This window comes from Psittacula echo, assembly GCF_963264785.1.
Source record: "Psittacula echo genome assembly, chromosome: 3".
Classification (NCBI taxonomy): domain Eukaryota; kingdom Metazoa; phylum Chordata; class Aves; order Psittaciformes; family Psittacidae; genus Psittacula; species Psittacula echo.
The window spans coordinates 32977298-33002982 of record NC_137736.1 but is presented as its reverse complement, the minus strand read 5'-3'; the positions used below and the strand labels follow the sequence as shown (position 1 = coordinate 33002982).

The window sequence follows — 25685 nt, the reverse complement described above, 5'->3', positions numbered from 1 at the left end:
CATTTCCTGAACTCAGGACAAACAAAAAGCAAAGTTTTATGACATTTATTACCAGTGAATTGAATTACTGGTAATCTTTAGTCATTGAGGCCCAAAGCTGATGTGTATCTTGTCATTAAAATTTCTGGCAGTAGTTTTTCCTTTGTATGAAGGATAAGAGTTGGAGTTGGAAATCTGCAGTGGTCATATGTAGAATCTTGCTTTCCAAGTCTTTCAAATGCTATGTTATATTTTTTTAATATGCTCACCTTCTGTCTTATTCGGAGAAATTAGAATAAAAATGTATTTTTACCACGGTGTCAAACCTAATGACACTTTGAGCACCCATTAGCTGTTTTTTCATACATAATTTTTAAGATGAGTGATTTTATTTTGTGCAGGATGATGAAAAAAGTCTTCCAAGAACATCATACAGAAGAAGAAAAGTGAGTTGGCTAATCTTTACCATATGTACCTACATCGAGTCTGGCAGGAAAAACTGGTTAATGGAACTGTATTGAAATTCTGTGGGAATGATGCCTGGGTTTAAAACACTCATAGAACAGAATTTGTCTGATGTTAAAGAAGTACAAGGTTTGCTTAAATAGGTGTTTGCTGTGCTAATGCTTCTACACTTGTTCTGTGTAGTTGTATAAGAAAATCTTTCTTACACTAAACAGCACTGGTATCTAACTTGTAACAGTTTTCACTTGTGTGTATGATACGGAAATAAAAGCCTTATTCAGCTGAGATGCTTGGGAAAAAATACTTTGAGTGATGGATATTACTCTAATCTTTTGAGAATAAATTGGTATCAAAAGGTGTATTTTTTTTTGTGACTTAGTATTAAAAATCAATACCTTGAAAGATAGTAAAAGAAAATTGTATAATTTGTCAGAGTTTATTAATGTTAGGAAAAAAATCTGCTAGTAATGCCCATTTTGTTATAAACCAATATGATTGGAAGTGTGTTTTTCTGCTACAGAAATAATCCCAGAGAGATCATCAGGTTTACTTTTTCTTGCTATATTTCAGTAATGTCTTCTTCTGACATTTTTTTCTCAAGGGCCGGGGCTTTAGAAAAGGAAAAAGTGTGAAAACTGGCTACGATGAAACCTGCTGGAAGAAGCAGTGTATGGAACTGGTGAATTTAATTTTCCAGTGTGAAGATTCTGAACCTTTCAGACAGCCTGTTGATTTGGATCAGTATCCTGTAAGTTGTTCGTATTAACTTTGTAAGATACAAATATTATTTGGGTTTTACTGGGGTTTTTTGGAGGTGGGGGGGGGGCATTCCTTCTAACATTTGGTACCATAATGAAATCTGCGTATTGCTCTTGGAGCTATTTGTTCTCTTCATGGCTTTAGTCCCAAACCACTAAAAGAAATTTGCTCTGCTCTGGGCTTAGAACTAGCAGCTGTGTACTCTACTGCATTAAGATAACATCCATCAAAGTGTTGACACAGAACACAAAACAATTGTAGAGCAGTGGTGGTGTCTACAAATATTTTTTTTTGCTTGTTTTCTTACTGTTCCTTACAGGGAAATAAAGGATTTTAGATTAATCTGTATGTTCTTAATTAAAAGTTGTTTCTTGAGGAACTATCTACAAAACCTGCTTACTGAGCCTGAGCTGTGAACTTGATTAATTCCTTCTCTTTATTTTAGTTTACATAGTGTTCTTGTTAACAATTTGGTCCTTTATTGTCTAAAAACCCAAAAGACTTTCAAAGAAAAAAACTTAACAAGCATGCAGCTGTTCTTCTGTGGACTTCACATCTTGAGTTTGGGTCTTCAGGTTTTAAAAACATCTTGAGGATGTCTAAAACTCATTAACAGCAGAGAAAGGTGTTTTGGTTTGCTTTGGGTTTTTGTTTTGTTGGTTTGGGTTTGGTTTGTTTTTTAAACTAGATCAGTTTTTCTTATAGTAAAATTGCACCAAGGAGAGGATTACATGACAATTTATAGCAGTCTGATTTCTCATTTTGATTAACAACAAAAACATTGACTTCCGTGTTATTGTTACTGAGTAGTTTTTATTGAGGAAACTCAGGAGAATTGAAACTGGACATCAGCATATGCAAGCTTGTGACATTGTATCAACTCATGAACTTTTGGGAATTCTGAAGATTGCCTTGTAAATGAGCAAGAGTTTATATAAGATAATGTAGTTGAGACTTTAAACAGCTAGTCAGCAAAAGCGTTGCTTCTGAAAACAGAAGCTGATGTTTAAGATAATCTGTGGTCATTTTAATTACCCTGAAATTATAGAAATAAAATTTGAAAGTGTTATTTTTCCATTGTACCTTCTTGAATCTTTTTTTCTTACTATATTTTTTCTAGGATTACAGACATATTATAGACACTCCAATGGACTTTGGTACAGTGAAAGAAACTCTGGAAGCTGGAAATTATGACACTCCAATGGAACTGTGCAAAGATATAAGGCTAATATTTAGTAATGCAAAATCTTATACTCCAAACAAAAAGTCAAAGGTAGCTGTTAATATTGGGGGGGTTATGCTTGTCTTAATGAAATTACTTTGGAATTAGTTTGTGTATCAGTATTTTTGATAAAGCTGCTGGCTGAATAAATGGTGGGAGAAGTATGATAAACTATTAGATATGTTCACTTCTTTATCTAGCATTACATGAGATTATGTGCCATGCTTTCTCTGTTTCCTTTCTGTATGGTTTTTAATTTTGGAAGTGTTATTTTTTGATGAAAGGTTCTGGTTTTAATATAAGCCACTTTCATATCTAGATTTATAGCATGACCTTGAGATTGTCAGCACTATTTGAAGAGAAAATAAGAAGAATTGTTTCAGATTTCAAAAATGGTCAGAAACAGAATGAAAAGCTACGAAGAAACCAGAGGTATACTAGACGATTGCATAATCAAAGCTCAGTGCAGCAACCTACCAAGATGCTCAGGTAACCGCATTATGAAGATGTAGAGATACATCACAGCTGATTAGTATTCATACTGACTGTCATATTCAGTCTATGAAGAAAATAATAATGGTTTATTAAATGGTTAGCTCAAAAAGTGAGACTCTTTATAACTCCTTCTCTTGCAGTGGTATACTTTTTGTAGTTTAGAAAGAACTGTGAAAGAGCGAAGGGACCGAAGAGTAGAAAAAGATTGGGTTTCTTGCATTTGGGGGGTTTTCTGTGTTGGCATTTTAATTTTTTTATTTTTTTTTTAATATTTAAGTCAGGAAATCAATATTTAATTTGACTGAAATAATGAGGAATGAAACAAAGATTTACTTGCTGTATATGTTAACAAAGATTACAAAGCTACATACATTCTGTGTTTTATCACACACAGGAGAAAGTTCTATGGAATTCATAGAAATTTGTACTTATTGTACCATTCTTTGGGTAGGTAAATATTGTCTTTTCTTTTTTGAAGGAAAACAGCCTTTTGACACAAGTAGTGGTTGACACGATTAACTCTGTGTTCTTAATTTGCATATGAGATGAAAGCTAAATAAGCAAAAAAAAAATAAAAAAAAAGCTTTACTGTTGAAACTGAGTTTATACCTTTCTGCTGCTGTCGAGCCTTTCTTCTCTGGCAGCGGAAGGATAGAAATCAGAGTTTTAAGGGAGAAGGGGGGAAAAAAAACAATCAACCAAAAAACCCATTTCTTTGCCATGTTTGGCTTTCTCATCTTAAAATTTCAGGGGATTACTTGTACATTTTCAAATGTACCCATAGATGTTGGGTTATGCTACAGGCATACCCAGCAATGGGCTTTAAGCTTTCCTGGGAGTATTCCTTGAGTTCCCGCTTCTTCCCAGAGGAATAAACGCACACATCAGGATAGAAAGAAATTTTCCTTTGAAACAACACTCCTGCTCTTATCTGAGGAATTGTATATAATATGTATGAATGTATATAATTGTATGAATATAGGCTGAGAAAGTTGGGGCTGTTCAGCCTGCAGAAGAGAAAGCTCCATGGAGACCTCATAGCAGCCTTTCATTATCTGAAGGGGGCCTACAGGGTTGCTGGGGAGGGACTGTTCATCAGGGACTGTAGTGACAGGACCAAGGGGTAACGGGTTCAAACTTAAACAGGGGAAGTTTAGATTGGATATAAGGAAGAAGTTCTTTACTGTTAGGGTGGTGAGGCACTGGAACGGGTTGCCCAGGGAGGTTGTGAGTGCTCCGTCCTTGGCGGTGTTCAAGGCCAGGTTGGATGAGGCCTTGGGTGGCACGGTTTAGTGTGAGGTGTCCCTGCCCATGGAAGGGGGGTTGGAACTGAATGATCTTAAGGTCCTTTCCAACCCTAACTATTCCATGATTCTATGATTCTATAACTTGTTTACAAGTCAGTGGTGCTTAGTAGGGCTTAGGTGTGGGACTATTTGTGAGACTGCTTGGATAGCAAAAAGAGCATATACAAATTGTGAATTTCAGTGAATATACGAAAATCTGTGACTGTAAAGGAGCAATTGACAAAGTAGTACTTCTGAATGTGAAAACAAGTGATTTTTCCAGAACTGCATGTTGCAATTTTAACATGTACAGTAAGGAAGAATCGAATTAGTGAGTTTCTCTACAAACACTATTTTAAACAGTAAATTTTCTCTAAAGATACACCTTCTTTGTGTCTTTGAAACTCTGTTGTGGAATAATGTTTATATGCATAGCACTTGGTTTGAGGCTTTTGTGCAATTAACAAGAGAGTGGGAATTCAAGAGAAATTGAGGCTGCTGTTACAATTTCCTGGTAAACAATAAAAGGACATTGCTCTCTAGAAGGCATTATTAGCTCCTTTGTTTCTCAGAGCAGAGAAAGAATGTCTTCTCTCACATAACAGCACAAGGAGTGTAGACTATTATTTTAATTAAAGTACTTGAAGCATATCCTTGTCAAAGTTAAAATTGTCGAACATCATGTTGGCTCACAAATGTAACTACCTTTCCATAAATCTAAAATCATATGGCATACAGTTAGTTAAGCTTTCAGAGAGAAGTATTGTTAAAGTACGTAATTGTCATTATTTCTCATAGTTTGACAACTTGTGTTGCTTTTACTTCTTTCCTCTTTCATTAGAAATCTGAAGCAGAAACCATTAAAGTCTCAGGCAAAAATTGAATCTGAGCAGGAAGATTCTTCTACTCAGCCTACCTCAAGCAGAGCTGCCTGTGTTGCAAGCCATAAAACAAGTGCTGGCAATTACAACCATAGTTCTTCTGGTGAATCCTCTGATTCTGCATGCCTGGCATCCTTTGAAAGGAATGGAAAAGCTAGATCCACAACACTAACAAATTGTTCTGCATTATCATCAGGTCAGAAACGGCATTTGTTTCAGATGAGGATTTTTGTCTTGGTCTTACCAGTGAATTGTCTACAAATGTTTCCTTTCCTTTATAATTTCCATAATTTGCAATTGCATTCTAAATTGTTGTGAGGCTTGCATTTGTAACATGAAATTTTTTTAGACAAGGTTTCTATGCAGTGTTTTCTGGTAATACAGAATTTTGTGTATTTTAATGAATTGTGGACGCTTGCTATGTTATTAAATGTTATAAAAAGATCTGTGTACTAAACATAGAAATTTCTGCTTTAAAATACCATGGAATGCAGTAAGCTTATATAACTTCTCTTAATGGAAAAGCTTGCACCTAATTGGAAATCTGTCAGTAGAATAGTTTGCTTCTTGGAGGCATATCCATTGGTTGTATATCCATTTTGCAGTCAAGTGGATGGTTGTGTTTGGTTTCAGTTTTTTGGTGGGGTTTTTTATTTGGTTGGTTTTCAGCTTTTACATGAGGATTCACAGCAAAGTTGAATTGAGTAAGATAAGAAAAAGTTGATCTGCTAACCACACGGTTACTTGATGCTGTTAAGTTTCATCAAATAGAATAATAAAATTTCTTAATTTCAAGCAGCTCTTTGAGGAAGGTGGTTGTTAGTGAATGGATGCAGAGGAAGGTGTAGTGTGTTTGATAAATGGTCCTATATGAAGTACAGGTTACACAGCCATGTATGTTACATAAGAATTGTCATCCAAAGTTAGCAAATGACGCAAATTCCACAAGACATAAAAGCTTGCTTATCTTTTCCTTCTGCCCCTATACCTCAGCTTGACAAAAATCAGCAAGAAACGTTAGTCCTGTGATCTGTCAGATCTCTTTGTTGCTTTTTAACATGTTTTTCTCAATTCTGTTATTTGGAAACAGCTGAGTTATTTTACTTCAAACTTATATACAGGTTAAAGAAGCCTCCTATCACTGGACACTGTATCAGTATGGAGTGGTAGATTTTGTAGAGCTATCAGTTGCATACATGTAAGACATTAAGGCCCGACAGTATATTGTAAGATAATATCATGAGGCAATTTTGAAGATTTCCTGGGTCAGCAAAATGTCACTCTTAACTGGAAGCTAACCATATGTATGGAATTCTAATTGACTGTTATTTTATTTCTAACAGAAAGTGAAATAGAAGGTTCTTTGGCTTCTTCATCTACTTCATCTTCTACAAGTAGCTCAGAAGACAGCAAAGAAAGCTCTACAGCTCTTGTGTCACTTCCTCTACACAATGGTGTATGTAGAAGAAAGAACAGCAATCGGAGAATAACTAGAAATCGAGCTGCTCAGAGAAAACAAACAGGTACGAGTTGAGTAGTTTTCTCATGAATAGCAACTGACACAAGAGTGTATATATATGTAATGAAGTGTAATTAGTATTTTTTTAAATTGCTGTATATGTCAAATACTATTTGATTGTTGGTAGCTCTGAAACTCTTGAAATACTGCCCTCAGCTTTTAAAAAGGTACATTTTTATCAGTACTTAGGGGAGGAGAGTAGAAAGCAAGAGCCTGGTGAAAGGGAATGTCTCACAACAGTCTGTATTTTAATGAAGTAAAAGCAATAATTCATAAAGAAGTTCTAATTTTCACAAAACTAGAATGAATCTGAAATTTGTGACATAGCTAAGTAATTTCTTGTGGCAGACAACAAAAGCATATAACTCACCAGGAGTGTTTCGCATTTGTCATGTGTGGGCTGTACCTGTTCCAGATTTGACAAGACTTAAGAAGCTGCTATTTTTATATTTATGATATTAATATCTCCTTTTCTTTACAGGAGCACCTCTTCAGGAGAATGGGAATACAAGGAAAACTGTCAGAAAAAGGTTATATGGAAGTGACTCTGAAAATACTTCAGTGGTGACATCCAAGTCACTCAGTAATAGTACTGGTAGACATAGAAAAACTCCACGCAGAAGTGCTGCTGTGGCTGCTAATAAGTTAAGGCTAATGAGTGATGTGGAGGAAGAGGTTTCAAGCTCAGAAAGTATTGGCATAGGGTGCAAAAACAGAAAACTGCCTCACCGAAATGCCTCAGCTGCAGCCAGGCGAATGTTACTGGAGGGGTCTGAGGATGATGTAGGCCTGAAGTCTGAAAGTGAAAAAGAAATAGAAGAGCAGCTTACTAAGAAGAAAAACCTCTCTCAACCTGGTTCATCAGCTCCACGAAGAAGATTTGTTAGTGAATCTGATAATGGAACTTCAGATTCTGAGACAGATGTACAGATGAAGCAGAAAAACTGGCAGAGCAATGGTCATAAACAGTTACGTGGGACAGTCCATTCTGTATCTCCCAGAATAAAAAGCCCCACCCTAGACTTTTCAGAGGATGACTCCAAAAGCCATAATTCAGAGGATAAGACCAGTCAGAAAGTTTCTGACCAGTCAACATCTGCACATAATAAGCCTGCAGTGAGCAACTCTGAGGATGAAGTGGATTCTGAATTGGATAGATGGAATGGCAGAACAGCAACTGGTCTGCAGTTTATTGCTCCTTTAAAAAAAGCAAAAGTCTTGAGTGACTTAGAAGACACAGCAGAATCTGAAACAGAAAACAGAGAGGACAGGAGAAGTTTTGTCTCTGAGAGCTTGGTGCCAAGTAGAATTGCAAGGAGTTCAAAATCCGGAGCTTGTGCCAGCTTCAGTCACATTTCTGGTACAGAATCTGAGACAGATTCCAAAAATAGTAATTATTGTGAAACTTCTTCAAAAACAAGAAAAAGGAAGAGAAAAGGAAAAACAAAAATAATTAAAAAAGGTAAAATTTTTAAGTTAATAGATCTAACTTTTTTTAAGTTAATAGATCTAACTCTTCATGTTCACTAGATGAAGGAGATACCAAGATTAATGACTGGATAATGACTGGGAGGATTTGGACTACACAAAGTGTTCCTTGTTTTAAAATAACTATTTATGTGGGAAGGAGAATGTATGATGCTGACAACAGTGTCTAGAAGTCTAGATATGTTTGGAACTGAGAGGTTACCAAACGCAGTACAGGGAGAAAACTATTAACTCTTTGGTGTAGCTGTGTGGTATTTAGAATTCTTGCACAATTCTTGTGCTGGCCATTCTTCTACATTTCAGGCAGTATGTTTCTTCATGAAAACCCTGTCATTAAATCATGATAGTTCTTTCCATACTTAACTTGCATTTGCTTAGCTATGTAGCATATCTGTCCTCAAGTAAGATTGCTCTGTGTGTGTGTTGTGACAGTTAAATTTGAGAAACACTGGCTTTCAGGTTGTTGGCATAAAACTAAGCAATATTCTAAAGGGTGCTGTGAATGAGTTCTATGGCATGCAGCTCAAGATAGCAGAAAATCTTAAAAGGAGCAGTACTTTCTCTTTCTTTGGCCTGTTCCTGGTTTTGAGGATTTCTGTAATTGGCTACTGAGCTCTAGGCTTGTCAGAACTATGTAGCCGTAGTCACTTTCTAAAGCTCAGAAAAATTGAGGAAAATCTTCTAATAGCTTTCTAGAATTGAAAATTTTACTTGAATGTGCTTCATATGTCAAAACCCCTGTGCACAGCAGAATGTCATTTTTCTGTTTTACCAAAATTTTTAAGCTGGTGCTCTTTTAAAACACTTAAATCAAACGAAGAGACCCCATATAAAGGAAACTGTTAAGTATGGAGAAAGTTCAAGTATCAGTCCATTTCTACAGGGCCATGAAATATTCTTTAAAAGTCACTAAGGAAGAAATACAGTAGTGAATACTTGCATCATTTGGGTCTCAGTGCAAAGTCGCTTGCCAAGAGGGCTCGGTATACTGTTAACTTAGTAAAAAAACCTTAATAGTAAATTTCCAGTATGTCCAGAACCTGGATGGTTAAAGACATAGGGCCAAGTCTGAGACTTCTTTCACATGAAAGGGGAATATACCATTGTCCTATATAGTGTTCCTTAAAGGCAAGTAACTTTCAGGCATTTTGTTTTCTTTATATTGTGAGTTACTCCACCTGATGTTTTGTTGAAATGAAATGACAGGTAACTTTGGACAGTATTTATCATAGAATAACAGAATGGCTTGGGTTGGAATGTACCTTAACAAGCATCTAGTTCCAGTCCCCCTGCCATGGGCAGGGACACCTTCACTAGAATAGGTTGCTCAAATGCCTGTCCAGCCTGGTCTTGAACACTGCCAGGGATGGGTCAGCCACAACTTCTCTGGGCTATCTGTTTCAGTGCCTCACTACCCTCATAATGAAGAATTTTCTCCTAATATCTGATCTCAATCTCCCTTTTTTCAGTTTAAAGCCATTCCACCTTGTCCTTACTTTCCATTTCAGTTTCTTAATCTTTAAGCTAATTTGGGATATTACCAAATTATATGACCATTATGTGGTCACATAATTATGGTTAAATTAGCAGATGCCCTTTCTGGCTCATTTTTCTCCTCAGCAGTCAATAGATGCAACACCTGGCTTTTATCATTAAGTACTGCTGGAGTATGTGCATGCTTCTATATAAATAAATGCATAGAGACACATATATTGTGTATTTATGTATTTATATAACATTCATTTGCAAGTAAATATATACTGTCTCTATATAACTACATATCTACTATACAATTAACCAGGTAAGCATTTTATGTGGGAACTTTGCCTTGGTTATTTTTTAATATATATGTGCTACATGTAAAATATAGTATGTTTTACTATATAAATCATAGCATGTATAGTACTATGGTGTATATTCTATTTTATGTAATATATATTACAGACATCTAGTGTATAGCATGCGTCTGTATAGATTTAAAAAGTTGTGTAGCCTGCCAGTAGGGGATGGGAAATACTTTGTGGACAGTAGTACACAGTACACTCTGCAGATTACCTGACTGGAGGTATGGCTGGATATGCCTACCCAGAGGTGCAGCATGGACTTTCAGGTTTAGAGTTTGATGGCATGAGCTCTAGGGAATCTTATCACAATGGTAAACTTGATGAACAATGCCTTCGTATCTTACTGCCTTTCTTCTAAATGCTCTCCCAGTTTTTGTGGGTGGTGGAGTTTATTCAGTCCTCCTTCTCCCTGGTGTACTTTTGGAGAATTCAGTTTAGGATGTTCGTTGCATAGTTCTATTAAGTTTTAATTAAATCTTTAATTAAAAACAAAAAGATGAGTTTTACACAAATTTGCACCTATTTTAAGATTCTGTATACAAAGTATAGATTTAATATTCTAGTAGTGTATTGCAGAAAAGCTGGACTCCTTTATCATATAGACTTGCATTTAATCTTATGGATTCTGAAATTTTGAAAATACACATAATGTCTTCATTATGATAAAGGATTTTCTTTTTTTTTTAATCAAAACACACATGTATACTAAGCACCTGTCTGTGAAAACCTGGCTAAAAGCATTGTGTGCGTTCTTACTCTTTGTTTTGGTTTGGTTTGGGTTTTTTTTCCACTGCCTTTCTTGGAATAGTTCCAGATGTTGTCTTTAAGTTTTAAGCATTCTTTTCTTCAGATAGCCAAAGGGGATTAAGTTAGCACTTGGTATTAAGGCTGGGCAGTCTTTTCCACCTTTCAAATTGCCTTTCTGGAATGCAAGTCACCAAGGAACTGAAGGGTTTAAATGTTCTCTGTGTATGTGAAACAACTGTGAAATCCATCCAGAGCTTGTGTCTACATAAATATTATAATCTCTTTTTTTAGAATAAGAAGGCTTAAAATTTGCAATAATTAATTTTAAGAGTTCATTCTAGGAAGAAAATGATTGCTTTTAATGACAGAAGTATTAGTAATATAACAGCATTTGTTTGCAAGGTTAGGTAATTTGAAATTTCTAAGGTAATTACTCAATTGAATGCCAAAGAATGTTACTTTGAAACCATTTCATTAACTTAAAGAGTAATCCTGAGAGTTAAGAATAAGTTTAAAAATACAGTCAGCCTGTGACCAGCTGACTGTATTTTTTGTAAAGGCTAAAGGTAAATTGCACGTAACAGCTGAAGTAAAAAAGAAAAAGGTTTTGTGTATTTTATAAGAAGTGGTAGTGTTGTGCTTAGTAAACAAATTATTTCAGGAACGCAAATTACTAAAAACTTTTAAATCTTTATTTTGCAGAATCAGTATCTGAGGAGACCGGACAAAGTGCAAAAGTGCTCAGGAGCAGGACATGTATTATTAACTACAAGAAGCACATAAAGCTGTCTAATGAGAAGAAGAATCCACGCAGATGTGCCACTTTGGCAGCTAATAAGATTAAGATAATGAGTGATACAAAGGAGGACTTATCAAGCTCAGAAAGTGTTCGCACAGTAAAAAAGAACAGAATGCAGCTTCATGGCAGTGTGTCTACAGCATCCAGAAAGAAGGTAATCATCAGCTCGGAGGTAGATGGTTGCTTAAAGTCCGAAAGTGAAAAAGAACAGCCTTCTGGCAGAAAAAAACTTTCCTGCCCTGAATCATCTGCTCCTAAAAGAAAATACATTAGTGAGTCTGAGAATGAAAAAACAGAATCTGAAGCAGAGATAAAAGTAACTCAGCACCAGAATGATAACTGCAAGAAGGCATGCAAAACTGTCTGTGCTGTAGCTCTTAAAAATCTTGAATTTGACTCTTCAGAGGGCAATTCCATAAACCACAAGATGGAAAATGGGAGAAACTGGAGAAGTTCTAGTCAGTCAGCTTCAGCCCACAACCATTGTACAAGCAATTCTGAAGAGGAGGTAGATTCTGACTTAGCTAAACACAAAACTAAAAATATCGAAGTATCAAATAAAAAAACTGGAGCTTCCTTCAAAAGATCAAAAGTACTGGATGACTTCAAAGAATCATCAGAATCTGAAACAGGGGGGAAGAAAGATGAAAAAAGCTCAGCATCAGAGAATTTGGAAGCACCTGGGACTGCAGGGATTTCAAAAGCCAGTTTCAGTTGTTCTTCTGATTCAGATTCTGGAACTGATAACAGTATCTACAGTGATGCCACAGAAACAAAAAAGAGGAAAAGGAAATCGGAAGGGATTAGAAAAGAAATTACTAGTCCCAACTCACTGAAGCCTTCCAGAAGACCCCAAAGAAGGAAACGTTGGAAACCTAACAAAGAAAATGACTCTGAAGATCTGGATTACACCAAATATAGACGAGCTAATCGGCGCTCTAAGATAAGAACTCGGAATGGAGGTAGACGGACTGTGAGATACAACGATTGTGATGACGATGATGATGACAGAGGTTTAGATGATGTAGATTGTGAAACGTAACCTTAAAAGGAAAAGCCAGCCCACCTTTTTTTTTTTTTCTTGTTTTTGTCCCTTTTTTTTTTTTTTTTTTTGGTAATAGCACTAGAACTCATGAGGGATGCTGGCTCTTCTTTGTCCTACATTTCAGGGAATATATTTATATTTTTCTATGAAAAAGTTATGAATGTGATTAGATGATGACTTTCTCCTTTTCATATTTTGACTTGCACTTGCCTGCCCATGTAGCAGCATTTAGCACAGATGCCAAAATGTGCCTCATTATAGGGGCAATTTTTTTGTCTTTACTGGTATTTTATTACATATAACAAGAGTTTAAAAAAAAAAAAAAAAAGGAAAAAAGTTAAAACACTGCGCAACAGGTTAATAGCAGTATGTTGAGTATTATTGTTATGGGTGCTGCAATGGAATACTACCTAGGTCATGCAACATTCAAGAGCAGATTTCAAACATCTCTAATGCTGTATGAAATCATATACAATAGGAACAGGCTTATACATAATGCTATACACTATAAAAATCTAGTGGATGCTGGCATTGCAACTAAAGAGTAATGAACGGTCACTAGGCTAGTAACTTTACAACTTGTGTTAGTACAGACGTTAAATGTTCTGTACGTGCATTATTGGTAACTGCAACCAGAACCAGTGAAAAAGCATAGTTGCCGGTTGCAGAGGCATATATTATTGGCACTGGTGAAGAGAGGGTTTCTGCTGACAGGTAGTACTATCATCATCAATGTGATTTCTATACTGTAAACTTAAGAATATGAAATGCAGGTGAACTCTTGGGCCTAAGGGTTTTTGTGTGTTTTCTTTATAAAATAGAAAAACAAACAAACACTTGTTCTGTTTTCTTTATGCGTGAAAAACTGGAGGTGCAGGATTCTTACATTCCAAACCTTTTTGCTATATTTCTGTTGTTCTTCCAGATTAAAACTTGTAGGTGCTTTAATGTTAGACTTCTCACTGATTAAACTTTACCAGTTTCTGATTATTAATAATTATTGATAATTAATAATACATCTCCTATTTTTTAAACGTTTGAGGTGGCTGTTGTTGACAAGAAATAATTCTTGTATAGAAGGCAGGAGAAAACTTCTCCAGGAAAAATGTGCCAATTCGTGGTTGGCCACGTACTGACTACAAGAACACGTGGCACTTCTGAATGCCTTGCTTTTTCCTGGAGCTGTGCTGGTGGAGCTCCCGATCTGCTGCTCAGCACCAGGCCCTCAGTGATCCCACTCCTTTCCCACTCCCCACTGTGGGTTTCCTCCCTCTGCTGCACTGGCTCCCTTGCTCACACTCAGCAATACCTAGTCATTTCTGAAGTTGTCGCTCAGTAGGAGATGTGCGAAAGAGTATTAGATTTATCCTCACCCAGTTCATTTTAACTGAAGTAGCAAGTTTGTGAACTGGTTTTCCAGTGGATTGGACTGAAGTAACTTCTGGAAGGGGGGAGTGTTTTGGGTGTGGGGGGAAGAAGCTAGTGCAGCTGCACAATCACAGTCATTAGTGCCATTAATGCTTGTGCAAATGGGAGTGATGGGAAAGGGAGGCCCACCCGCAATTTACCAGCGCTTGGTGAGAACCACTTCTCTCCAACAACATCGCTGGTGTTATGTGCCAAAAGATTATTTATTGGTATCTAAAATGTTATCTAAGTATAGAGAGAATTCCCCCCCTGCCCCCTTAAAGCTTCTACATGAACTTCAAAAACAGCCTATTTTTTTATCATTCTCACCCTAGGAATTTTATTCAGAGCATAGTCCTTGCTGTGATACAGCAGAATTTTGTAAATTCAACATAGATGTTTATCTGAATTCATTAAGTTGGTTTCTAAAATATGAACACAGTTGTGTTTAGTGATGAAACTTGAAGGTGGTTGTGTGTATCTGACCTTTTAGGGGCAGCTTTGTTAAAAGAGAGTAGGTCAACTGGTATTTTTATATTCTCCATAAACCAAATGCATTGTTCAGCAGCTGTTTATGATCCATGTTCTTACGTACGGAGTATAACCTCCAGTGCAGGAATAAATACTGGTGTAATAGCTCTTAAGTGAACGTCAGAGTGTTTATTAATCTTAAAGTTGGGCTGGTAGGTTTGTATTTCCAGGTCGGGCTTAGATAGATGGTTTCCTTTCTCACCGATTTTAGTTGCTGTGTTTGCTGTCACACCACACTTGGGCACTGCATGTTCAGGGTGACCCTGAAGGCTAGGGGAAGGTTCTGGCCTCAGTATTCCTGTATCCAAGAGGGAATTACAGGAGGAGGAAGCATGATTAAACTGGAAAAGGACTTTCACTCTTTTGCCCTCTTGGAGTTTGATGTCTGTTGTTTTGTGGGGTTTTTTTTGGATGGGGGGGTAATTATTTATTTAAATGTGCATGCTTAACCTCAGAACTCGCTATTCTAAGCCTTTAAGAAAGCTGTTCTTTCATCTTCCTGGTAATTTTAAACAGCATTCTTTATTTGCTTTAGCTGCACTCATGGAAGTAAAATCAAGGAGTACTCATGCAAAGTAGTGTCTTTAAAGCTGGTTCATGCAATGGATTTGTGGTGTTTTGGGGTTTTTTTGGTGGGTTTTTTTGTTTGTTTGTTTGTTTTGGCTTTTTTCTTGTTTGTTTTCTTCGGGTTTTTTTAGTGTTTTTTGTTTTGGGTGGGGGGTGTTTGCTTGTTCTAAATCAGGACCTGAATCTAGAGCAGTGACAAGCAGCACAGGAAAACATTAAAAGTCCAGGACAGCAGCGTCAGAGAATCGAGTTCCTTAAATACTTTGATGTACCTGTAGAAGCGGACCAAAGTAAAGCTGTACATTGTACCGGCAACTGTACTCTCATTTGCCCACGACTGGCGCGTTTAACCTGACTGTGGTTGCGTTCCTGTCCCTGTGTAGCAGCCCGGTAGCCGGCGAGGGCTCCCCTCCGGGGGCAGGGAGCTGAGGGGGGGGGTTTCCCCGCCGGACCGTAAAAAGGCGGTTGGCATGGCGGCTTCGCAAGAGGGACGGGGACCAGCCGTGCTCTGGTGCCGCGGCTGCAGCCTCCCCCGGGGGCCCTACGGTAGAACCGTCCCCTTCGGCCAGAACCTTGCAACACTCCCATCGCTTCTCTATGTTCCGCGGGGCCAAAGCGGGCGGAGCGGATCTCGGTGGTGCCGCGCAGGCGCGCTGCCCGCCAAGAGGCAATTATGGCGACCTTCTTCGGGGAGGTGGTGGTGGCGCCGTCCCGCGCCGGCGTGGACGATGAGGAGTCGGCGGAGGAAGGTTGCGAGGAGACGCCCGAGGACAGGGAGATCCGCAGGGAGCTGGAGAAGAAAAGGTAGCGGCCAAGGGGCGGGCGCGGCCCCTGGGGCACCGTGGCCGCGGTGGTGCGGCCTCCCCCGAGATGGTCCTCCAGGGGTGGCCGGGCCTGGGGCTGTGACTGGGCAGGGGCGTGGGGCAGGGCAGGGGGAGCGCTGCGCCACTTCCACCACCTCTTTTGACAGGGAAATCGACGTCCGCTGGACATTGAAGTCGGGCGTGCCTACGGAAAGCTCTGCCGACGAGCTGTTTGTCTGCTCTAAACTTATACTTGCAATAGGACATAATGCTGCAGGTAAGTGGTGCAGACTGCAGAAGCAAACCGTCTGAGACTCTGAAGGCCTGTTGCCCTTCGATGGCTAAATTTGAGGAGGCGGGAGGTTGGAAGAAAGCTTTAAGTGTTCCAGGACGCTCCCTTTGACGTATTTAATGTTGGTTTCTGCTGTCCGGATGGTCCTTAAGGGTGTCCATCTCTTGGTTTAGGGAGTGGAGTTTTAACCCTGAGACAGCTGAGCTGTCCAGAGAAACCAGTTAGTGTGTAAGCGTAAAACACAAAACACAGTTTTTGTTACAGCTTACTATTTCTCCTGTCAGGTCATGGTAAAATGATGTATCTTTAGTTGAAGGGCTGAAGCAAAGTATGGTTTGACTTTGGATTTTAGTTGGGACAACCCCCCCTTTTCCTTCATCTGACTTTGGTAGACTCTCCTGGACTGTTTGTTAATAGGCAGAAGTTGTCTTCTAATAGTAGCAAGTTGCTCAGTGCAGTTTAGTGTTTTAAATAGGGGTCTGTCAAATACATAAAATTGTGCATCAAGTAAGCTTTAATTTCCAATCAGCAATTATTTTATTTTACTTGGTCAGTCTCTTTTCTACATTCTAATTCCTCGCTTGCTCAAAATGTCCTTTTTTGAGGTGGCTATTTACTCGTTATGCCTACAGTCTTGAAACACCCTCGCCCTTTCCCACACGTGCTGAACAAGGTTTTGAGTGTGTTTATAGCTGTTCCCCTGTGGATATAAAGAACTTTTAAGTCTTCTTTACATTTAGGCCACATGTAGATGACACTTAAATGATATCTAAGTTAGCTTTGCTAACTTTTTTTCCCTTTGTTAAGGTTTTTCCTTTAAAACCAGTTATAGGTATTTTAGATCAGCCTTCTGTTTAAGAGGGACTTTTCACAGGAATTTGATTTATGAGCACTTGATTTAGGATCCCTTTTTGCTACTAAGTCATGCATTCTCTTGTCTCTGCTTCTTAGAGCCAGTGTAATAGTTCTGCCTTTCTGATTCCATGATTTTTATTATTTATTTATTTTTTAGAAATCTGTTGTATCTGGTATGTCAAGAAGTATTAGAGACTTAAGCAGGTATTAGAGACTTAAGAAGTATTAGACACTTAATAGTGCTCAAGGCCAGATTGGATGGGGCTTTGAGCAACCTGGTCTAGTGGGAGGTGTCCTTGCCCATGGCAGGGGGGTTCCAACCAGATAATCTCTTAAGGTCCCCTCCAATCTAAGCATTCTGTGATTCTAGTACTTACATTCTCAGTGTAAATACTAAAGGAATCAAAGTTGACCATGGTGATGTAATTCCTGAGAATGTATGATTTTGATGTTGGGAATCCATATTTAGAACTGCTCTTTACCTTTTAAATCTTGATACGGTAAGTTTACTCACATTCTTCTTATTTTCTGGATTTAGTCAATAAATGTTTATTAAAAATTAATTACTACATTTTTCTTTTTAACTTGAGATTGCAAAGAAATAATGTAACTCAGTTTGGGTATTTATTTGTAGAACAGAAGTTTTATTCTTGATAAATTAACAGCATTTATTCTTTGCAGCTTTCTTGTCTTCTTTCATTCTGGATTCTGTATGTTGGGAAGTAGTTGGAGCTGTGAAGCTGTGGAATGAGTGGTGTCGAACATCGAGCACAACAAATGTCCTCCCAACAGATTCTTTCTGTTTGTTTTACCGCTTAACATCAGATCCAACAGTAAGTGGCTTATGCATGAATTCCTCTGTATTTTAGCTTTCTGTAAAAGAGAGCAACTTCATCCACCCCTTACCCTGCCCAGGGCAAAGCAAGCACTGGGGCTGCGGTATTTTGGATTAATATAATAAAAAATCTGAAGGGTCATTAAGCTTATTAAAACTATTTCAAGTTCTAGTATGTGAAGTTCAGTACAAAGAAGACGTTTGACAGCACAATTGCTTCACATCAGTTGTAAATGAAAAACTCTTGTTGAAATGGAGTTGAAGAAGCCCAAGAAAGCCATCAAGTTGTATGCTGCAGTCACGTTATCTCTACACGTGATTATGAGCTGTTTTGTGCCCTTTAAACCACTTGCTTACACAACTTCTTTGGTCTTTTTTTTTTTTTTTTTTAAGGTTTGGTTATGCCAGTGCAGTTGTTACGTGGCTGAGGATCAGCAGTTCCAGTGGCTTGAAAAGGTAAAACCGGCAAGACAACAAATTGAGTAATGAAACCTTAGAGGTGGGGATCTTCAGCTTGATGCAAGTGCCTGTTCCTCTCTGATATTCTCAACATGACAGCATTGTAAATAACTGTTTTCCCTGTGCCTCTTTTAAATATTCTACAGATTTACTATCAGCAGATTGTGTGAAATTCCTTTCTAGATGATGCCAATTGTAATTTACCAACTTTGTGCAGTTACTTCTTTTGGAGAGTTTCAATTTTGTTGCCCTTAATTACTTTCCAAATGTTTTTCCTGTTTGGGTTAAATTTCCAGTGGCTCATTTCAGCTCTGGAAGAATCCTTCTTTAAAAAATAGTAACATAATTGCATTTGTACATCTGCCAAAGAATCACCAGACAAACCTATTGTGAAACTTAGGATGGATGATACCTTGACAAATGGATGTGTTCAGTACATGAACACTGCTGGGTCATTCAGGTCCCTCCAGATACCATCATGTTGATTTTAATAAGATGAATGCAGGGGAGTATGTGCTGGCTGTTGATTTTCTTTATGGATTTGGGTCACTGCTTAGCCTGTAGGAAGTATAGCTTATTTTGCCTTGCTGTCTGTCTGCTTACCTACCTTCCTTTAAATCTCTACTGGTCTGATGAACAAGCAGAGGTTCTGAAGCTGTTACATTATGCTGAAGCTGGTCAGGGCTTTGGTAGAGATACAGAGAGGGAGGTAAAAAGCAGTGCATCCTCTGAGACCAAGTCCTCAGCCTAAGCTGAGTGGTACCTGCTCAGTCCAGCTGCCAGCTGGCCCAGCCAGCATGTGAGGAGGACAGCTTGGTGGCAAGGGAGAGCCATACAAGCAGCTCAATGTCAGTGGCCAGATAGATTACAGGAACGCAAAGAGGATGGAAAACTGGGGTAACTTCACTGAATGATACAGGGGTTTCACATCCATGTTTGGAAAACTAGGCTCTTGTGGTTCCTTGGTTTGTTGAAGAGCTTCATTCACTTTGGTGGGGGTAATGGTTCTCTTTGAAGTTTAGAAGCCTGAAGACCTAAACCATTGTGGGTTTGCTGTATTCCACACATTCTTGCACATCATTTAAATTGGGATTACAAAAGAAAGATGATGGTGGGTTTTCTGTCTTCCCATTTGTGTTTTTCCAGCTGTTTGCTCATATGTGTTTCTTCAGATGTGGGTGTTCATGAGCAGTAGGAGTGTGCAGTTTTATCAAGTCAGTGTTCTTGAGTATTTTTAGACTTCATAGTTACTGGTATTTTTAAATGTACAGCAGCAGCACTGTGCTGGTAATCTTTTGCTTTTAGTTTGTGTTACAGACCTGTTCTGTATGCTTCATAAATCCTGATGTGCTGAGCATCTTTACAGTCTCATTGAGTCAGATTTTTACTTTTGTATGTGTTTTCTCAGTGTAAAATGAGCACACACAGGCTGAAGTTTCGCAGTAATGCATACCAGGCAGCTTTTCCAGAAAAGAAAATGTGTGTTGCTTCTGAAAAGTTAGTTCAGTTTTATATTACAGTAGTAACACACTTATCTGAGGGAACAGTTGGCTTCCCTTCCGTGATTGGTATCGTATATAGCAACAGGCAAGTTTCTGTAATGTTTACCAAATTCCCTATTTCCTTACTGGTCATAAATCTGAAGAGGACAGTGTGGAGGGAAGGTGCAGGTTCATCGTGCTTCTGCTTGTTCTGATGTATGAAGTTCTGTCATATTTGACATTGTTCTTTGAAAACAATGGGAGACTGTGCAGTGTGTTGGTGTTTTGTGGCGGCATGCAATGGATCCAGAAGTGTGCTTTGTACAATGTTTTTGAAACTGTTTGCTTTGAATTTGGGGAGGACTGTGAAAAAAGGAAAGTTTTCTTCCCTCAATTCAACTTGAATACAATTAAATAAAATCTGAGTATTTAAAATGAAGGCTCTTCTTAAGTACTGCAGAACATCTGGGGAGCACAATTTTAATTTCAAATGTTTTGCAGCATAGCAAACTGCTCTCCTGTCATAAGCAGCCTGGTTTTATTAGGAGTCCTTTTTCTTTCTACAATCACCATTAGTAAAAATAGTAAGGCTTAGTATATTTGCAGGTGAACGGAAATGCTGTAAACCTAAAGCCTCTCAAGAAAATCACTAGGCTTGGTAAATACTTTAGCTGTTCTTGGGGGGGTTTTTGTCTCCATCCCAAGATCAGTGCATGTGAAATTTTTGCCTGAAGCCTTTAATTCAAATTTTAGTCCAGGGAACCTGAATTAAGCTGCCATCTGTCATCTCCATTGAAATTGAAATAAATCTTTCTGGGTTTATTCTGTTACTGTGAGAAGATAAATGTTGGTTATCTATTAACATTTTTATTTCAGGTTTTCGGTTGTATGCGAAAAGAGGGCTTGCAAGTAACCATTCTTTCAACGTGTCCTGTAGCTGATTACAAAACTCAGGAATCCACTTTAACACTTCCATCTCCCTTTCTGAAAGCCTTGAAGACAAAAGAATTCAAAGAGCAGGTCTGCTGCCCACTGCTGGAACAACCCAACATTGTGCGAGATCTTCCTGCTGCTGGTATTTTGCAGTTTCAATAATAACAATTGCTGCTGGTGGTGACACAAAATTCACTTTGAAGAGCATCCCAATGTGATTAGAATTTATGCTTAATTGTATAAACTGGCTGACAAGTTAGCTTTTTGAAAAATAATTCCTAACAGTTTCACATCTTACATATTGCCTTGTGAAATAAGGACAAATTTCAAAACCACCCTCAAATCCTTTTACCTTTTATGTGTGGGGCATAAGTACTAGCAAATGCTTCTGCATAGCCTCACAAAGCATATTGCATGCTTTGTAGGGCTTTGGGGGGCATTTTGCTCATGAACTAAGTATGTTTTAGTAAGAGTTGGTTTCATCTGAACACCCAAAACTGTTCATAAGGTTCTTTCTGCGAATTACAGGTAACGGATTTCAGAGTGCTACTGCTCGACCTCATGTAAAAGTTAGATTCACTTTTATTATGTAATGTCATAAACCTGCCCAGGCTTTTCATTATAGGGGACCAAATTAGTGGTAGTATCATGATGAAAAGCCTTCTGGCAGGAGCTCAAAGTGGATGATTTGTCTAGGAAATGTTTATCTTGTTCACACTTTGAGTTGTTTGGGGGTTTTGGATTTGTTTGTTGGCTTGTTTGTTTTACAGAATCTCATCTTGTTTTTGTTTACCAGTAATATAGTTTCCAGCTATGGTGTTTGCCAGAAAGAAACACCAGCAATGTTTTACTAAATTTTGGTGGTTTATTTTCTCATGTACCTGGGGAATGAAGAATAGCTGGGCTAGCGGTTAAGATCCTGAGTAGTTAGTATATAAACTTTCAAGCTTTGCTTCCAGTGAAAATATATGGAATATATAGATAGCAACCTTCCAGTACCTAGAGGGGGCCTACAAGAAAGCTGGAGAGGGATCTTTTACAAGGGCATGTAGTAATAGGACAAGGGGCAATGGCTTTAAACTAGAAGAAGGTGGATTCATATTAGATATTAGAAAGAAATTCTTCACTGTGAGACACTGGCACAGGTTGCCCAGAGAAGCTGTGGCTGCCCCATCTCCTGAGAGTGTTCAAGGCCAGATTGGATGGGGCTTTGAGCAACCTGGTCTAGTGGAAGGTGTCCCTGCCCATGGCAGGGGGGTTTGAACTAGATAATCTTTAAAGTCCGTTCTAATCCAAACCATCCTGTGATTCTATGCTTTTATGCTTTTGAAGTTCTGGCCAGAACAAATGTGATTCTATAACACAGAACTTAGATTCCTTCTCTGCTGAATGTAACACGCGTTTTCTTTTGACTTGTATTTAGTTTTGAGTTATTGTCAAGTGTGGCAGATTCCTGCAGTGTTGTATCAGTGTTACACTGATATCATCAAAGTGGACACTGTTACAATTGAAGCATTCAAGCCTCTGCTTTCTTCTAAAGTCCTGAAGAGTTTAGTCAAGGTAAGATTTCATATTTAAAAATTAATGGGAGGTTTTGTCTATTTTTGTCTGTCGTCTCTTGTGTTCTGCTGTTGATGTATTCTTGTGAGGATTCCCACCTGAAAAGGCAGTAAAATAAAGATTTTAATGACAGAGGACAGTGATTTCTGGTACAGTCCCAGCTCTAACATCTGTTTGGAAGTTGCTTAGAAATAATGAATCTGCAACTTCTGTCAGAGCTTCATTTTGACTTTTCAGGCTCTTGTATATCAGGGAGTGATTTCTTGTCATCATTTAAGGTTTAGTTTCCTTTGGAGGTGTCTCACGTTAAAACCTTTAAAGCGTATTATGTTTTTTACATTCACATTCATATGTGCAATGACTCTTTCCTAGCTCTCTTACCTCCTGTCTTAACCACATATGCCAGCTTCTTAAGAAATTTATTTTGGCCTGCAACTTCTTAAAAGACTGAATTTCTAAAGATGACTCTTAAGAATTTTGCACTAATCAAGCAGCTGTGAAATCATGGCATTATAGCTACTAAATTGAACGTTTTGCTTCTTCCTGAAATGTTTTTAAGTGAAGTATGGTTGGTTCAAAACACTCTCCTCAGTTTTGCCAGTTGAACTTGCATCTAAATGCCAGAAGAGATTTATAGGTACCGAAGTAATTATTTTAACTCTCTGTTCCTGCATGCTTTTCATTATAGCTTTTACTGGTCTGCTGGATAGACTAATAGAGCAGTATGTGAATGTTTAAACTGATGGAAAACAGCAAATCTGCTAGCTCTTCCTCTCATATACAAGCAAGGAGGAATGCAAAACAACAAATCAATCCCTTTCTGTGGTTGAACTGCAAATTCCTTTGAAGCCTTTAGCAGGTCTCTGAAAACCTTCATTCAGAATTTTGCTCAGAGCTAGCATTTTAATAAAACTGGTGTTCAGAGTAATAAAAATTGAAACGGAGGACAGTGAGGCTTTTTTTGTTTTGTTTTGTTACCAGCAGTGTAGCTGATGCTGATCATCTCTTCCTTTTCCTAGGATGTATCTGAAAGCACGAAGATCTTGAAGAAGTTACTGATAACCAGTGAAAGCCACAATAATATCTATATCTAAAGAGGATATTTATGATGCAGACTGCACTTTCATAAACTCCAGTTTCTTCTGTCTGCAGAAGAACATTTTGGAATTATAGTTATTTCCTTAAAAGTGAAATAAATTCCAGTAGATTTTTTTACTTCTGCGCTCATTTTTGTTACTTTCAAATTCATCACTACGAACGTACACATTTCTTTTGCATGCTTGGGAGACTTTCTTCTAGTGCAATCTTAGGACAGATATCTTGAATATGAAAACAGCTTCTTTTTCTCCTCATGAAGGGGTTGTCTTGTCCAAATGTATACCTTTTAAATATAAAAGAGGAAATGCAGTTAAGGAATTTTGTCCAGTTCTAATGAGAACACCTATTTTTTTTTTTTTTTTTTTTTTACTTGAATTTGAGACACAAAAATTTTACTAATATTCGATCCTCTTTAGAGATTTGTCTGTGATGAAGAAAACACACTCTGCATCTTTTTACATACATCTATGTATGTGATTTTGGTTGTGCGTATGTATGAATGATACATACATGTGTGTGCACATACATTTTTTAATACGTGTGTTGATATAAAATACAGTAAGTATGGTAAATGCCTTTAAAAAACTTACTAATGGAAAGTAAGCTTGCTTCACAAGTTAGGTGGCAGCAATATGGCTGTTTTGAACTTCATGGGACTTGGATTCACTGAGTAGATCATCACTGGTGTTGTGAATGCTTCTGCTTCCTGCAGCTCTGGCAGGCAGAGAGATGTGCCCACATTCAGATGCTGTAGCTCCCATCTGCAGAGCTTTGCTGAGAGCCTTGTTGGCAGCTTCAGCCTCAGACCTTGAACAGGAGCTGTAGAGGCACAGCAGCATTTCCCTGCTGTTGGATCTCTCTCAGTGCTGGGTATCTCTCCTGGTGAAACAGGCTGGTAGGCTTGCAAGCTGCTTCAGCCAGACTTGCCAGGGCAAACTGATTTAATCTATCCACTTTAAAAGTCCATATTTCTGGCAACAGTAGGAATAGGACAGGATCTGTTATGCAGAGTATGTAGTAGGAAAGCAAAAACTCAAGTTTTGAGGTGTCTCAAAAAATGCTCTGAAAGTTGGTAGCAATTTCAGCATTGTTTTTAAAATACTAGGATTGCCATGCAGTTCTGACTTACATATGTATCCTCTGCTTAACATTTTGCTTAAGGAAATGGTGTTACGAGTATTTCTGTTGCTACCAGGTAATTTGCTGGTGGTGTCACTGCAGAGAGATCTTTAAACTGCATGTCACTTATCCTTTTGGAGCAGAAGGGTAACAAAGTTCTCTACTAAATCTAACTTGGACTTACATTAGATGCCCAGTGGACATTTTTGAACAGTGTATTCCTGCAACAGAAGTGTCATCCCTTTGAATTTGAAAGTGGTCAGCTTAGTCAACATCCACAGAAGCAAGTAACCCCAAGCCTCAGTAACCCCACTGTACACTGTATCACAGTTTCAATGGGCGTAGAATGTTCTTGATGAAGAGATCAAGTTGCATATCAGTTAAGACACTGATTTAAAATTCTGTTAATATAATTACAGGTAAGCAACTGTTGCTTTAAGTGGTACTGTATTTTGGAACAAACTGAAGCATGATGTGCAGGACATGGTTCCTGCTGTTTGGTTATCTTGGGTTTTTTTCCATTTCTGTGCAGCGTTTGAATTAAAACCTGTTTGTATTTGTGATCGGAGCTGAGAATTCTGTTGCTTTGAAAGAGTTGTATGTTTCCTGCACTGTTTTCTTATTTGCAAACTGAACATGTTTGATTCATAATAAAGTACATAACAAGAAATATCTTTAATAATAAATGTGCAGGCTCTTACAGGAACTGTAAATAGGCTTCTGGTACTGGTTTTATCACCCGTGTAGTCCACAACATTTCAGACCAGTTCTTCACTGAAGTATAATTTAGTTTTCACTGCCTGGGTTTATGCTGAGGTGTGAGAATACTCTTAAACACCTTGAATAAAAGTGGCAGACAAAACACTGGCAACTTGAACGATGAAATTAGAAAGACTGAAAGCTGGTGTATTGGCAGTATGCTCTGAAGGCTGATTATTGCTTCAAAGGGTGTGATGGCTCTCCAGTGTTCAGGAAATACATATGCAGGATGTGCTTTTTCTGTTGGATGCTACTGAGCTAGGGGTTTCACCCTGCATATCCAGGTATATTTCTGTGATCCACATCGCAGATGAGGTAAAGTTTTGCACAGTAGTAGTTCTCTCTGCTGTGAAACTATATATGCCAGGGAATGCATGTAGACATTCTATAGTCAGTAAGACTCATCAATGTCAACTGGGTTGTGCTGTATAAGTTTGAAATGCCAACCTTTTCCAGT

At 38.2% G+C, this 25685-nt stretch overlaps 2 protein-coding genes across 4 annotated transcripts in view; both read left to right on the top strand.

Moving 5' to 3' along the window:
• Positions 1 to 15581, top strand: part of BRWD1 (bromodomain and WD repeat domain containing 1) — a 58809-nt gene extending 43228 nt beyond the window's left edge. For all 3 annotated transcript variants that reach the window (XM_080612385.1, XM_080612384.1, XM_080612383.1), the window contains 8 exons: positions 381 to 425; positions 1046 to 1192; positions 2324 to 2476; positions 2745 to 2914; positions 5048 to 5283; positions 6431 to 6610; positions 7088 to 8068; positions 11388 to 15581. In XM_080612385.1, coding sequence (XP_080468511.1) covers positions 381 to 425; positions 1046 to 1192; positions 2324 to 2476; positions 2745 to 2914; positions 5048 to 5283; positions 6431 to 6610; positions 7088 to 8068; positions 11388 to 12526 — 3051 coding nt within the window. In that variant the 3' untranslated portion in view covers positions 12527 to 15581. The remainder of the gene's footprint in view (positions 1 to 380; positions 426 to 1045; positions 1193 to 2323; positions 2477 to 2744; positions 2915 to 5047; positions 5284 to 6430; positions 6611 to 7087; positions 8069 to 11387) is intronic.
• Positions 15582 to 15590: 9 nt separating this feature from the next.
• Positions 15591 to 25177, top strand: PSMG1 (proteasome assembly chaperone 1). The gene is made up of 7 exons (XM_080612389.1): positions 15591 to 15838; positions 16005 to 16114; positions 17666 to 17817; positions 18213 to 18275; positions 20636 to 20834; positions 22116 to 22252; positions 23272 to 25177. Exons 1-7 carry the CDS (start codon positions 15708 to 15710, stop codon positions 23344 to 23346), a joined length of 867 nt encoding a protein of 288 aa, XP_080468515.1. The 5' UTR covers positions 15591 to 15707; the 3' UTR covers positions 23347 to 25177.
• Positions 25178 to 25685: the final 508 nt, after the last annotated feature.